The sequence below is a fragment of the Pteronotus mesoamericanus genome, unplaced genomic scaffold (genome assembly GCF_021234165.1).
Source record: "Pteronotus mesoamericanus isolate MK-2021 breed Mesoamerican mustached bat unplaced genomic scaffold, CSHL_Meso_final contig_2, whole genome shotgun sequence".
Taxonomy (NCBI): Eukaryota; Metazoa; Chordata; class Mammalia; order Chiroptera; family Mormoopidae; genus Pteronotus; species Pteronotus mesoamericanus.
This window is the reverse complement of record NW_026555084.1, coordinates 28,901,999-28,917,440: the sequence shown is the minus strand read 5'-3', so window position 1 is coordinate 28,917,440 and position 15,442 is coordinate 28,901,999. Positions and strand designations below refer to the sequence as shown.

Genomic DNA, 15,442 nt, shown 5'->3' with positions numbered 1-15,442 from the left:
ATATCTTTCTACGGCACCATAGGTTGACAAAGATTAAAAAGACAGGTGGTATGGTAGAAGTTGAGATTCTACAATGAAACTGCCTGGCTTCAAATCCCACATCTGCAAAAATCTGGGGAAATTTAATTTTGGGCAAACTTAATTTTCACTAAACTTCAGTGTTCCCATCTGTTATATGGGGAATGGTTCCTATGGCTATTGCCAGGTCATAAAAGATAACATGTTTTTAGTGCGTGGCCATGACAAAGATGAGTCTTTTTCATGTGGATGGATTCTGATCCCCAACAGAATGTGAGGAAAGATAGGTTGTTTTCTTGTAATGATACAACCATTTCAACATCAACTTCAACTCACCAAGACCTTTACTCTTACCAACCTATACTTTCCTCTGGGAAACGAAAGGAATGTAAATTCCAGGTTTTGTTTATATTTAATTAAGAAAATGACTTCCAAATATTCAAAATAGTAAAATATTAGTTCTAGACTTCTGAGGTTCTAACTACAGTTACAGTAATTACTTGTTCATTGACTAGAAATGTTTTTCAGTATCAGGTTAGCATTTTGAGGAAGAGAGTCTTGAATATTTAATTTTCTTTAGCACCTGTCTTATTTTCAGGTTCAGGTTTGAGAAAAAAACAAGAGATTCAATGGACAATGAAGAAAATCCCAAAATTCAAATAACTTCGTTCTGATAAAATGTCTACCCCATGTGATGAACTGAAAAACAGATACATGGGACTGAAGAAGCCAGAGCCTTTCCTGGTGACATGGACTGACTCTAACCGTGAATGGACGCTGCGGTCGAGACATGCTTGTCATATAGAAAGTTCTGGATGGCTCTTCCAGATAATCTCTTTATTTTTTAAAACTAACATTTGTAGACAGTCCTCCTTACTAATTAATTTGATGAAATGGGTTTATGAGATTGTTTGAAAATGTGTCGGTTAAGGACTGGTCAATGCATATAAAGATTAACACTCAGCTCCAAACATACAACTGCTACCCAAATAAATAGAATGTCATTGTACCGGCACAACTATCAGGTGACAGTAGTGCACGAGTGCGTGTGTATGTGTGTAAGTGAACCAGCACATTTAAAATTATAGTCGTTTCTGAAGTGAACTGGATACTTTTATAATCAGATGACTATATGCAGCATTCCTAGCCAGAAAATTTTATACACTCCTTTGAGAGGAATTGATGACAGGCGTTAACAGTGTTTTGCAAGAGATCAAGTAGCCTGGCTCCTGTGGCCTGTGGGCCTTTAAGAAGGGAACCGATGCAGGTCGTAGCTACAATGTCAGGGGCTATAGCTCACAGACTATTAAATAAGCCACCTTTGCTGTGCTCTTTTTGAGCACGTGACTAAGCCTTCTGTTTCCTCAGACTGGCTTAAGAGCTATTTTCCTGGTCAACAGAGAATCAGCATAACCAAAGAACAGACTGGCGGAGATGGTTTGTGTACCCCACAGCCAAGCAGGGTCAGCACCCAGGAAGAAGGCTGTCCCCGCCAACCATCTAGGGAGCCTTTTAAAACACTTCTTTCTGTTAACACACCTTCCTAAGCACGGTCCGCAGCTGTATCCTCTCCAACCAGGGCTGCATCTGGCCAGCAATAGCGGAACCTCTGTTCCATGAATGAGAGGCGTAAAAGGTAAAAGCCACTGTAAGCTCGGAAAATAAATGTCAGCTCGGTGTCGCACCATGTTGTAGGCAGGCCGAATGGTAACACAGCAAGAAGTTACTCAGGGAGACTTGCGGGCAGCGTGCTTTCATAGGCAGTGGCGTCTTTGAGAACAGCTTGGAGACAAGCTACTGATGACCCTTCAACTTACCCAGGGCTATGGTGTCTTCATGGAAATAGGCAACCACTGGTTTTTAATATACTGCATGGTGGTATCCTCTCCTCAAAATAATTACCCCTGCATGTTAACTTTCACTGTCTAAAACACTTTTCAAATGAACCTTTGACGTAACATCCTGACACACTCATTGTTCCACTTATTGATGGATTCATGGGTGACCCCCTGACCCGGGATCAAACCTGCGATCTTGGTGTTTGACGCTCTAACCAACTGAGCTACCTGGCCAGGGCAACACTCATTTTGAAATTCTTATCTTAAAGTTTTCTGATTAGCTCAGAACTTTTTCTCTGTACTGCCATATTTCTATTATGCATTTTATATCCTACTGACACACTGATCCTACATTTTGGTTGTTACTTAAAATCCACTAGAATATCTTATAATAATAGTCTGTGCTTTGTCACTGGGGACACAGGCGACAGTTTTATCCGGCTAGCGCTTTTATCTCCCCAATCCCTGCAGCTTGTCTGATCGCCATTCCACCTACCCCGCCGGCACCAGGCTGGCTGCCCAAAGAAAGGACGCCATTCCGACCCCAAGAGGCTCTCCTTGAACTCCATTCCCACCAGCAGTGACTGCGAGCTCCGCTGTGCTCTCTGGTTGTGTTAGCCTCACTCGGGTGGGCTCATTTCTTGTTACCCCCATCCCCACCTCCACATGGCTGTCAGCCTTTTGGAGGCTGGGCGCCTTGCCCTGCTTATCTTTGGATAAATATTTATTTTAATTAAATTACCCTATAACCCTAGCTTGATAAAATGTTATTTTTGATACATAGATATTTGCATATTTAAACACCTGAATAAGAAAGTGCTCTTTTTCTAAATATAAAAAGGATGTGATAACTACCTTTTATTGCTGTTTGTATGGGTGCTTTATATTATTTAATAGGAAGAGATGACTTTTTTAGTATGTTTCTAAAAAGGCAACAAGTACCCAACTGATTATCTCTTTGATAGTTCAAAGACCAAACTGATCAATACATGCCAAAATAGTATTGTTTAATTCAAAATATATTCCTGATTTTTAGAAACTACTTTTAAAGTTGGTCTACAAAGCAAGTTCCTAAACTTGCTTGTGAACATCAGTCTCGGACTGACAGCCAACATCACGCCGCACCTTAGAGTGACGTGCTAGAGGCATCCCGTCAACAGAAACTTGATGGATATGTGTTTTTAGCACTCGTTCTTTTCAACAGTTTTGAGTAGGTTTTATTGTAGTCATGCCATTCTATTTTTTAAATTCAAGAGAATTAACTAAAAATCTTAAACTTAATAGGTTCAGTTCAAGTGGAGGCACATAAGAAGTACTTACTTTTTATGGACTAGAAATACCCAGCTAGAAAATGTACTGGAAAAAAACTAGGTTCCATTCATAATAACCATAAAAATATAAAATACCTAGAAATAATGTTAATAAGAAATAGATAAAAACTAAGTGGAGAAGTTACTCCGTTTTATTAAGCCTTGAATAGAGACGTACCGTGGTCCTGAAAGGGTAGCGTGAGCGTTCCCCTAGCTAATGGGGCCTCCTCTACCTGCCCCCACCATTTAGCTCCTCGACCTCACCTCCTATTACTCTCTCTGTTGCTTTATTCCAGCTTCCCAGGTCTTGCTCCTCTTTGAACATGCCTCACGTGCTTCTGTAAGTTCCCCCTACTGGAATCCTTTTCCCAGGTATCTCCTTAGCTTACTCCCTTGCTCCCTTTATGTCTTTGCTCAAATGTTGCCTGCTTAATAAATCCTTACCTGACTCTATTTTAAATGGTATCCTGTTCTCCCTCTATCCTAACCTTATCCATCCCTGCTTCATTGTCCTCCATAGTTCTTATTTCCCTCTGACATCCTAACTAGTTTACGTCTTCATTTTGTTTACGTCCTTCTCCTTCCTCACCGAAGTGCTTCCTTACATGCCATGAGGACCACTTCTGTATCCCCAGTAGTTAAAACAGTACTTGGCACATAGTAGGTGCTCAATAAATATTTGTTAAAACAATGAATAAGTATTATTATTATTATTATTATAGTTAAAGGGGCAAAAGTAATTATGAGTTTTCAAACAAGAAAACATTGCTCAATAAACACAGAAAAAAGTGTTCTGCTTCACCAGTAACTAAAAGAATATAATCAATGTGACAATGTGATGCCATTTTTCAGCTCACACATTGCAAAGATCACAAAATGACCATATTTGATATTGATGAGTGTGTGATTGAATGCACCCTCATATTCTTCTGGTGGGAATGTAATTTATTTTATTTTTTCAGAAAACAGATTGGCAAAGTGTTTCAGAGCCTTAAAATGCTTGGATTTTTTTTTTTTTGATGTGTTAGCTCTACAACTAGGAAATAATCAGAGATATATGTAATATTTATGCACATAGATGTTTCTCACAGAATTATTTGCAATTTAAAAAAAGTAGGTATGGCCTAGACCTGGCCAGTGTGGCTCAGTTGTTTGGAGTGTTGTCTCATTATCAAAAGTTTGCATGTTCAATTCCCCGTCAGGGCACATGCCTCCGTTGCAGATTTGATCCTCGGTTTGGGGGCGTAAGATCTCCTGTCTGGGTGCATGCAGGAGGCAACCGATTGATGCTTCTCTCTCACATCGATGTTTCTCTCTCTCCCTCACTCTCCAAAAGCAATGAAAAAATGTCCTCAGGTGGGGATTAAAAAAAAAAAGTATGGCCTAAAAAAGGAGGTGAAAAACTTGTACACTAAAAATACAAAACATTGCTAAAAGAAATCAAAGAAGATACAAATAATTGGAAGGACCTCCATGGATTGGAAGACTCAAATGTCATGAAAATGCCCATGCTAACTGAAGTGATCTAGAGACTCGATGCACTCTCTATCAAAATCCCAATGGAATTTTTGCAGAAGTAGGGAAAAAAACATCCTAAAATTCATATGGGATCCCAAGGGACCCCAAATAGCCAAAACAATCTTAAAAAAGAAGAACAGAGTTCGAGGCCTCGTAGTTTATGATTTCAAAACATACTGCAAAGCAACAGTAATCAAGACAGTGTGGTACTAGCATAAAGAAAGGCATGGAGACCAATGGAACAGAATAAAGAACCGGAAGTAAACCTGTGCATATATGACCTAATGATTTTCAACAACGATGCCAAGACTACACAGTTTCAACAAATGGTTTTGTTAAAACTGCATATGCACATGCAAAAGAATGAATTTAGACTCATACCTTATACCATATATAAAAACTAACTAAAAAATTAAAGACCTAGCCCTGGCTGGTGTGGTTCAGTGGATTGAGCACAGGCCTGTGAACCAAAGGGTCACAAGTTCAATTCCCAGTGTAGGGCACATGCCTGGGTTGCAGGCCAGGTCCCCTGCAGGGGGTGAGTGAGATGCAACCACACACTGATGTTTCTCTCTCTCTCTTTCTCCCCCCTTCCCCTCTCTAAAAATAAGTAAAAAATCTTTAAAAAAAAATTAAAGACCTAAAACTATAAAACTCTGAGAAGAAACACTTCAGGACATTGAGTTTGACAATGACTTCCTGGGTATGACACCAAAAGCACTGGTAACAGAAGCAAAAATAGACAAATAGGACCACATCAAACTTAAAAACTTCTGAGTGTCAGAGAAAGCATCAGAATGAAAAAACGACATATGGAATGAGAGAAAATGTTTGCAAATTATATATCTGACATAGGATTATTATCCAGAATGTAAAAGGAACGTTTACAACTCAACAACAAACAACTTGGTTTTAAATGGGCAAAAGAGCTGAACAGACAATTCTCCAAAGAAGACGTGCAAATGGCCAGCAAGTATATGAAACCTTGCTCAACATCGCTACTCATGAGAGAAATGCAATCAAAGCCACCATGAGATATCATCTCAAACTTATTAGAATGGCTGCTATCAGAAGAACAGAAAACAGAATGTTGGCAAGGACGTGGATAAATTGGAAACTTTGTGCATTGTTGGTGGGAATGTAAAGTGGTGCAGCTACTATGGAAAATAGTATGGAGGTTCCCCCAAAAATTAAAAATAGAATTACTATATCATCAGCAACTCCACTCCTGGGTTTATATAAAAATATAATTGAAAGCAGGATCTCAGAAAGCTATTTGCATTTGAGTCTTCACTCTCATTCGAAGCTGCTGAATTAAGATACAGGAGAGAAAGGAGATCATTATGCGTTGGAGAAATACATGTGTTGTCCAAGAGCCAAGTGGGTTGAGGGTCCAACTATGGTTGGAAATGTAAATTTGTTGAGACACCAAATCACGTGGTTGTGTAATATTCTCCAGGGTCCCAGGGTAGGAATGACATGCAGTAATGGTTGGATCTGGGGTTTTGCCATCCAGGTGAGCAGAATGACAAGATAATGGAGGAAGTGAGATTGACTGAAGCAAAAAACCATGGGATCCAGACTGAAGAGAAAGGGGAATCAAAAGTGTGATAACTTCTGTTGATCCTAGTATGCTATGCCCATCTACCTTCTTTTCCTTTATGTGTGGTATAGGAGAACTTGGCACAATGTGGAGATCCAGAGTGTTCAAAAAGGGAGATTGCAGGTCAGCCTCACTAAGGTGACCGGAGCAGTGCCACCTGTCTCGGACCGTTCCCCCCCTTAAAGACATGACTGTGCTGGTATGAAACCCAAGGAGGCCGAACGTAGGCAGTTGGTAAGGGTTGAGGGCTAGACTTCATTTTTCAGGATAATGAGATATAGATTAATAATTAAGAGTGTAGGCTGGAGGTAGACCAGCCAGAGTTCTAATTTAGACCTGCCATATACTAACTATAGCAACTGGGTAGATTACTTACTTCTTTTAGGTTTCTTGGTCTGTAAAGCAAAGACAATACAAATATACATTTCATAACACTGTTGGGAGGACTCAGTCATGCCATGGGCTATTTTTAGCGTTATTGTTGCAATAATAACAATAGCAAGCAGGTTTACTACTTGCCCAGGGCCTTCTAATTTCCACCTTAACCTAGCATCTAGCTCAGAAGAGCGAATTAAGATCATCAATAACTTAAATTATCCAAATTTAACTCATTTGAAACTTCTTGATATCTTCCAATGGAATCTTACTCTAAGATGGCTTGCCCATAGGGAGACCTACTTCTGACGTATCTTCTCTCTTGGGTGATTTTGTCTACACTGCGGCTTTAAATACCGTCCGCATGTGTGTCAACGTAAGAAACATCCAAACCTATAGAGAATTTTTGTGAGTTTCTTTGAGCCAAACCGACAACTGCTGGGAAGCAAAAAATCTCAGTGGATTGAGAAAATGCCCTGGAGAATGGCAGCTTTGCAGCTTATTTTATACATTAGAATGAGAGGAGGGGACGTAAATGGGGGTTAGTATGAGATACATTGGGGGTAGGTTAGGAACGGGGAGAAAGCAAAGCGGGGAAACCTCTGGAACTGGACAAAATGTAAACCGGAGAGACACATACCCCTTCCACATCGCGGGTGCAGGACAGCGACCGTTCTCGGCACACAGAGGTGGTGCTCGGGGAGCGCGGGAACAGTGAGGGCTCTGTGGTCTCGTGCTCCGGCAGTGGGAGGTCATGCCCCGAGGCGTCTGGAAGGAAGACGGCTCTGACCTCTCGCAGGCAGTCTGTCTTAGATACAAAAAGACAGTAGACAGGTTCCCACAGGGAAGATTGACCTTTGCCAAGGAAGCTACCGGCCTATGACCTGCTTTCAGTTGGGAATTTTTATGTTCAGACCATCCTATGTTGTTACTTTAGGTCTGACTTTAAGGCCCACCATGCAGGCCTCCCCCGAGCTTGTCGGGTTTCGAATGTAGCCCCTTTTTCACCTGGCGAACTCCCTAATTTATATTTTATGTGGCCCTCCCCTATGACCTTCAATCGCATATGTCCAGCTGTCTCCAAATTTATATTTTAAAATAAGTTTAAGATATTAATATATTTAAATATAAGTTTATTTTTATGCTTTAAATGAAAACTCTTGCACAGGCAACACAAGAAAAAAAATAGATAAATTGAACTACATGAAAACTTAAAACTTTTGCACGCAAAGGGACACAGTCAATAGAGTGAAAAGGCAACCCATGGAATGCGAGGAAATATTTGCAGTTTGTACAGCTGCTGAGGTTAATATCCGGAACAAAGAACTCCTACAACTCAACAACGAACAAACAACCTGAGTTTAAAATGAGCAAAGGACTTGAATAGACATTTCTCAAAAAAAAAAAAAAAAAAAAAAAATGCCCATTGCCAACGAGCTCATGAAATGATCTTCAATGTAACTACTGTTAGGGAAATCGAAATCAAAACTACAATGAGATAGCACCTTACACTCATTAGGATGGCTGCTATAAAAAGAGAAAATAACAAGTGTTAGTGAAGATGTGGAGAAACAGGAAGCTTTGTGCACTATCATTGGAAGTATAAAATGGTAGTATCCCAACAGAAAATACCATGGCAGTTCCTCAAAAAATTAAACATAGAATTACCATATGATCCAGCAATTCTTCTGGGTATACACCCAAACAAATTGAAAGCAGGGTCTTAAAGAGATATCTGTATACTCACGTTGAGAGCAACATCATTCACAACAGCCGGGAGGTGAAAACAACCTAGTGTTCATCAACAGATGAACGGAAAAACAAGCTGTGGCATACAGACACGGTGGAATATTACTCAGGGCTAAAAGGAAGGGAATTCTGACAGAGGCTACCCCCCAAAGGAGCCTCGGGGACATTATGCCGAGTGAAATAAACCAGTCACAAAAGAACAGAGACTGTTTAATCCCACTTATAGAAGGTGCCTAGAGTGGGCACATTCCTCAAGAGAGCAGAAGGGTGATTGCCAGGGACTGGGAGAGCGTGGAAAACGCAGAGTCGTTGTCCAACGGGGACAGAGTTTCAGGTTGGCAGGAGGAAGGGTTCTAGGGGTGGGTGGTGGTGATGCTTGTACAACAGCGTGAATGTACTTCATGCCACTGCACTGTGCGCTTAAAAATGGTTAAGATGACAAATTTTATGTTATGCATCTTCTATCATAAAAAGAATTTTTAATTAAAGGACAAATTTAATATCCCAAACCGCCACCGCACCCAATTTCCTCCTTTCAAATGCTGGCACCAAAGCCGCCAAGTTGTTTCGTCCCAAAATCCGGGAGTTATCCTTAATTTCCTTCCCTTATGCCCATGCCCAACAGAACATCGTGCTACCTTTTGCTTTTCAAATGTGTTCTCAGTTCGTCCATTTATCTCTTCCTCAGATGCTGCTCTAGCTCAGGCTGCTGTACACTCTTGCCTATGATGGCCCATCGACCGTTTCTGTGCTTTTCAGTTAATTCTCCACGTAGCAGCCGAATGCTCCTTTTATGGTAGAAATCACACCTTAGCGTTCCTCTGCTTAAACACACTCTGATGGTTTCTCATTGCACCTGGCATCAAGTTCACACTCCTTGCCACTTGTAATTCAAATATAAATGAACACGAAACAAACCAACCAACCTTTCCGCTGTCTGCAAGGCACTGGAAGATCTGGTCTGCCAATGCCTCTGCCCTCAGGTCCCATTGCTGTCCTTTTTGATCACTGTGCTCCAGTCACACTGGTCTTCCCTCTGCAGCTCGACCACCCCAAGCACTTGCTCTGACTTCACAGCCTTCGCACTTGTCGCCCCTCTGCTTGGTATACTCTTTTCCCAGATTTTCAAGTGACAGGTTCCTTATCAACCCTTGCATCTCAGCTCAGACACTGCCTTCTTAGGAAGGTGACCACTCGTCATTCCATCTAAAGTAGCCTCCCACTGTCGCTCTTTACACCATCCTCTTCCGTCTCCTGCTGGCCCTTAGCACCGCACGCGCGCCTCGTGTTACTGCATTTTGCTCTAGGGCTCTTCACAGATGTTGCATTTTTTTTTTTTTTTTTTTACAAATGGAAGGCAGGACCCTCCACCAGCAAAAAAATGACAAATCGCTCTATTTCACGTCCTGCTTTATGGCAGTGGTCTGGAACTGAAAGTGCAGTCTCTCCAAGGTATGCCTATATTTAGAATTTGTATTTATTTTTTTCAAGTTTATTGTCAGCTTCTCCATCCCCCAACTAAAATGTTAGCTTCAAGGGAACAAATATCTTGTCTCTTTCCTCAATTCCTAGTACCCAGAACAGTGTTGGGCAGATAACACTCTGCAAATATTTGCTGAATGAATGAAAAGTAAATAACATTAGCAATCCAACTTTTTTCTATGTCACAAATATACATAAAACCCTTTTGGGAAGACTTGTATTTCTTACATTAGCCATGAGCACTAACGTTAGTCTTTTCATCTATTCTAGAATGTGATAACCAGACTTTAAAATGCAAGCAGCATATTGTATTTCACATTTCGTTGTGTGTAGGTATATCTTGAAAGGAGCGAGTTTGCATTCCTACTGCCACTCAAGTTAGTAGCAACGTGTAATTATTTATATGGAATTTTAAGACTAAACTCTCCTATATCTCTTGAAGCCAAGCTGTGGGTTTCCACATTGGAAATGACACATATTCAAAGTAAAAGTCTGAACATCTAAATTCTTAAAAAATTATTCAAAGTACTTGATTACCTAACTTTCGTAGTCTGCAGGAAGTTTCAAAATCCGTTCTCTTCATGTGTCCAGGCTAAAATAGTCCGGGGCTCAAATGCAGGATCATATGACAGTTACGAACGTGATTCCTCCGGCCTTTCTTTCTGTGCACCCCCAATCTCTCTCCAAGTCAAACCTGCCACCACGGTTGGCTCATGAATGCAGACCTTTCTGTCCATTTTTTTTGAGATGTGCCTGCAGCAGACACGGAAGGGCTGCACAGCCCCTTCGGTGGAGTCCGCCGTGCCCCAACTGCTGACAGGCACGGGCGATGACATGCCACTAGAAATGTTGGACGAGGTGGATAAACCCCGGTTACTCTACTCTTGGGTCCCCCCCGGTTGTTCTGGGGCCAAGGTGTGGAGGATGGTGAAGGCTGATGTGAAAAGCCGGGTTAAGCCAAGGCCACGCTTGCCTGCTTGCATTTGCGAGGCAGAGCAAGTTGGCAGCTGATGGTAGCCCACGCCCGCAGGGGTTAGGAAGGAAATAGTTAACTGCAAGCTTCAGCTGAAGGCCACTGCAGCCCTGGCACAAGAAAGTTTTACCATTTAGGCAGCCTGGGAAACGAATAATCTTTGCCCGCAGCTGCAGAAACATTCTTGAGCTTCATCTAACCAACCCCCATAAAATACACACGGAGACCGCGGTCATTGTCATTGTCTCCATCCGGGGACAATGCCCCACCTGGCCCTCGCTTTGCTCTAAACTGTCTTGTGTTGTGTCTTTGTGCTGTGTTGTCCTCTTCTCAATCTCCCGTCGCCCCCACTCAGGGACCTCCACTCCGCGCGGGTCGCGGCACCAAGGTAAATAATGTCTCACAGAGATCCTAGCAAAAAGAGCTATTTCAGGTGATACTCAAGGTTTCCAGAAAATCTGAGCTCAACGGCAGGGACTGGGCAGGCCGGACTCTCTGCATTGTCCTCCACTCTGATGCTGAAGCTACAGTACTGGACTTGGTCTGGACCCTCTGTGCTTCCTTTGCAAGTTTTCTCTCCCTCAGGCAAGTAGGCGCTGACTGCTCCAGACCACACAATCTACAGGCATGTCCAAATCTATGGAGAACATTTAGTTTATACGGTGCTCCTTTAGGGCCAATAATCAAAATAAGCCCTGGCTGGTGTGGCTCAGTGGATTGAGCGCCAGCCTGCGAACCAAAAGGCTGCTGGTTCGATTCCCAGTCAGGATACAGGCCTGGGTGGCGGGCCCGGTCCCTTCTAGGGGGCACTTCAGAGACAACCACACACTGATGTTTCTCTCCTTCTCTTTCTTCCTCCCTTCTCCTTCCTAAAAATAACTAAATAAAATCTTTAAAATAAGAAAAAAAGAGCCAAAGTAAAACTAATAATTATGGCTAATATTAATTCAACATACTGGTTAATAATCTGTATATTAGTGATTGTTGCATAAAAAAATCAGCCCCAAATTTAGCAGCTTAGAACAACAAACATTTATTATCCCCACAATTTCTGAGGGTCAGGGATGGAGGGGAGACTCTTAGTTGGTGGCTCTGGCTCAGGGCCTCTCATGAGGTTGCAGTCAAGCTGCTGGCTGGGGCTGCGGCCACTTAAGGTCTCAGCTGATGCTGAAGTGGCCACTGACAGTCTCGCTCACTTGATGGCCAACTCAGTTCCTCATTGGCTGTTGTTGGCAGGGTTCATTTCTTGCCACCTCCTGGGCCTCTTACGACACAGGAGCTTGCTTCTCCCAAAGAAACAGAAAGAGAAAAAGGGGGGTGGGGCACTCAAGATGGAAAGCTTTTAAAATATAATTACTAAAGTGACAAAACATCCCTTCTGCTATACACTGTTGGTTACCAATCCTGGGACAAAGTAGGAGGAATGGACAACGGTATGAATTCCAGGGGGCAGGGATCATTGGGTGCTGTCCTGAAAACCGGCTACTACATCTGTTGGAGTTTTACTCCATTTAATCTACAGTTCTAACCCTGAATCTGCTCTCTGCCATATATAAGTTTTATTTTCTCTTATGTATGAAGTAAGAACATCAAGAACATCTTGGAGGTTAAAGGGCCTCAGGTAGCAGATTCTCTCAGGTTCAGAGTTCAATCACTTTTTTAAGAGATGGAATTTAAATAATAACATTGAGATACATAGTAATTACTGCCCCACCAAGAAGTGGAAAGCACCTTCCCAGGTTGCTCTGTTTTGTGCATGTGGACAAGGCATCTATGATCACTTTTTTTTTTTCCCTTAAGATCCGCTTCTTTTCTGGCAGACTATTGAATTATTTTCAAACCCTTTCAGGAGTGTTTTCTGATGCCCAACTGATATTTCTTAAAATAAGGTTTTACAGCTTGTTTGGTTCTGTCAAAGGAGCTCACAAAGAATCTGGAGGCTTTGGTTAGAAATAAATGATGTTTGTTCAAAAGCCTTAGGGTTTGCAAATGGAAACACAGCTAGGCAGAAACCCAGAGGTGTTCCAAAGAAAGGCAAATTAACAATTCTTATAGTAAAAACTACATTATTGAGAATTATTGGTTGATCCAGGATGGTTATCAGTCAGATGTCAGGTGGTCAGGACAGAGGATGTTGGACGGCCTGGCCAGGAGTCCTTCAGAGGGTTATCTGAAGGGCTGTTAGACGTCCATGTGTATATCCAGGCATGGAAATGGGCCTGGAAAGTTAAAAAAGTTTAAGTCCTCAGCCTGTGAGAACAAGAAAAGAATCATTGCCTCACACCTCAACCAAACCGATTTTAGTAATTTAGCAGATTGACTATATGTCTTCACTTTATTCCTTGGTCACTTTATTCCCAGGCCAGCAGTCTTCTCGCAGAAGCTTTCATTCATTTTGAAATATTATAACAATTTTGAGAGTTGATGTGAAATGCAGGTTTATGTTTAAGAAGCTTGGTTTTCCTTTTCAGTTAGTTGCAGAAAAGGACTGTTACTTAAGATGTTAGAAAGAATTAAGTACATTTCTGAGGAATAGCACACCATTTTTGGGAAGCAGGGATACTGAACAGTGAGTATAAATGAAATGACCAATACCTATGTAACGTTTTTATCCCAATTTTTTAAAATTTTACTATGCTTCATGGAAATGTTAATATGTCCTTGTGTAAAACATGCTGGCGAAGTTAGCTTCCCATTCTCTTTTTATTTTCAATTTAGAATATAATCACCATGGAAGTACTTATCCAACAGATTACATTCTAAAATGTATATTAAGTTCTCTTTCTGTAACTAAGCTCCCATTATTGAAAGGAGTATGCTGCAATGTTAAATTTAGCAGCCTTAATTCTTAAAGGCCTTAGAATAGTGTTGTCCAAGAAGAAAGCTACCTGTGGCTACTGAGCACTTAAAATGTGGCTGACCCAAATTAAAACGTGCTATAAAATCACACACTGGCTTCTTAAGGGTCTCTCTATATAAAAGATATAATTTAAATATTTATCAATGATTTTTTTTAAATATAGGAGTGTAAAATGTCTCAATAGTTTTTATATTGATTACACAATGAAATAAAAATGTTCTGCACATAGAGAATTAAAGAAATACATTATTAAAATTAATTTCACCATTTTTAACTTGGTTTAAGTTCTAAAGAGCTTTAATTAATAAAAAGCCCAAGTTTCCCAAATCCATCAAAAAGGGAATGAATGATCAGTCCCAAGAGAGCTAGGGGAAATTTTTTTTAAAGAACGGAGAGGGATGAAAGTTGGTAACCACTCTCTTTCAAAAAGAATGAAACACTGCTTCCTCAACCAACCACTCAGAGTGTCACTGGACATGAACAGGCAGGAGGAAAATAACTGTCCATATTTGGCTTATATACAGTAGTGGGCAATTAAATGCCAACTTAGCTCTTTAGGAATGGCTTGCTAAAACACTGAAAAAAATGCAAGACTTTGTCCCTGCCACAGCCTGCCACTTCAGCGGAACATTCGTGGCACCTAACAGGGTGACAGGTTTCTTCTACTTCTGCCTCTGCCTGTTGTGGCGTCATCTGCTTAGTTAGACCTCATCGTCCCATGGCCTCGCTTCTTCTTCCTGCTTTCTGGGGTTTTGTATCTTAGAACCTCCTCTTTGTTGACGACACCAATTCATCACAAATATTGCTCTACGTTGGGTTTTGTATGCTCCATGCCTTGGACAATCAAAACACAGGGTGGCCATGCAGACAGGGCAATTCAAGACAGCATCTCTGTTTGGAACAGGTGTCACTGGCGTGGCCTCTGGAATCCAAAACCAGGGTGAGCCTCTTCTCTGTGCATCAACCCAAGCCCGATCTCTGTTATCTTTTTCAGGATCATAGAGTAATTCATCATTTGTTGGAATCCTGTGTCGTTTCTTTTTTTTCTTGGTCACCTGTGATGCTTCGTCTTCATCCTCAGAATCAAAAGATGTATCATCTCAGTACTTTGTCAGAGCTTCCTCATTTCCTGAGGAAGACCGTTTCCAGGGAAGGATAAATTTGTCCTCCATTGTTGTTATGGTGGAATTACAAAGGTAGCTACTTACTCTATTGCAGAGTGAAGCTTTAGAATCACCTAGTTGCTTTTTAAAAAATTATTTATTGCCAGTCAGCTTCTGAGTTAAGGCCTGTGCAGAAACAACTAACCTGAGAACATTCAATCCTGGGCTAGGATCATCAATAATCTTGAAGTTAAAAATTTACAAATTTACATTTGTTCTCACACGTTAAAGGACAACAAAAGGGCTTGTTTACAGAGCAAAACATGGAAAGGGCACTTGAATTAGAATTCAAAGTCACTGCTCTCAGCCTCTTCATTGGGGTAGTTAATGGTTTCGGTTTGAAAATAATCCCTGTCACTTACACGGTTGGACCGTGACGGGGCCCTGATCACAGTGAGACCCCGGTCCTGTCCCAGCACCCTTGTCGGCCTAGTTGTGAAATGGAGGCGTTGTTATTAATACCGTAATTGAGCCTCACTGCCCGCTCGCCAACACGTCCCCTCCCCCCGGCTCCGCGCTAGGGCAGCGCATTTGGCTCAGACACGGAGACCAC

At 41.5% G+C, this 15,442-nt stretch overlaps 1 protein-coding gene and 1 pseudogene across 1 annotated transcript in view; one reads left to right on the top strand and one right to left on the bottom strand.

The window, feature by feature from the left end:
* SLC22A4 (solute carrier family 22 member 4) overlaps positions 1 to 3,181 on the top strand; it is a 39,275-nt gene extending 36,094 nt beyond the window's left edge. Inside the window, exon 10 of the mRNA XM_054568494.1 lies at positions 617 to 3,181. Coding sequence (XP_054424469.1) covers positions 617 to 692 — 76 coding nt within the window. The 3' untranslated portion in view covers positions 693 to 3,181. The remainder of the gene's footprint in view (positions 1 to 616) is intronic.
* Positions 3,182 to 14,272: 11,091 nt separating this feature from the next.
* Positions 14,273 to 14,964, bottom strand: LOC129066329 (E2F-associated phosphoprotein-like; annotated as a pseudogene).
* Between the last annotated feature and the right edge of the window lie 478 nt (positions 14,965 to 15,442).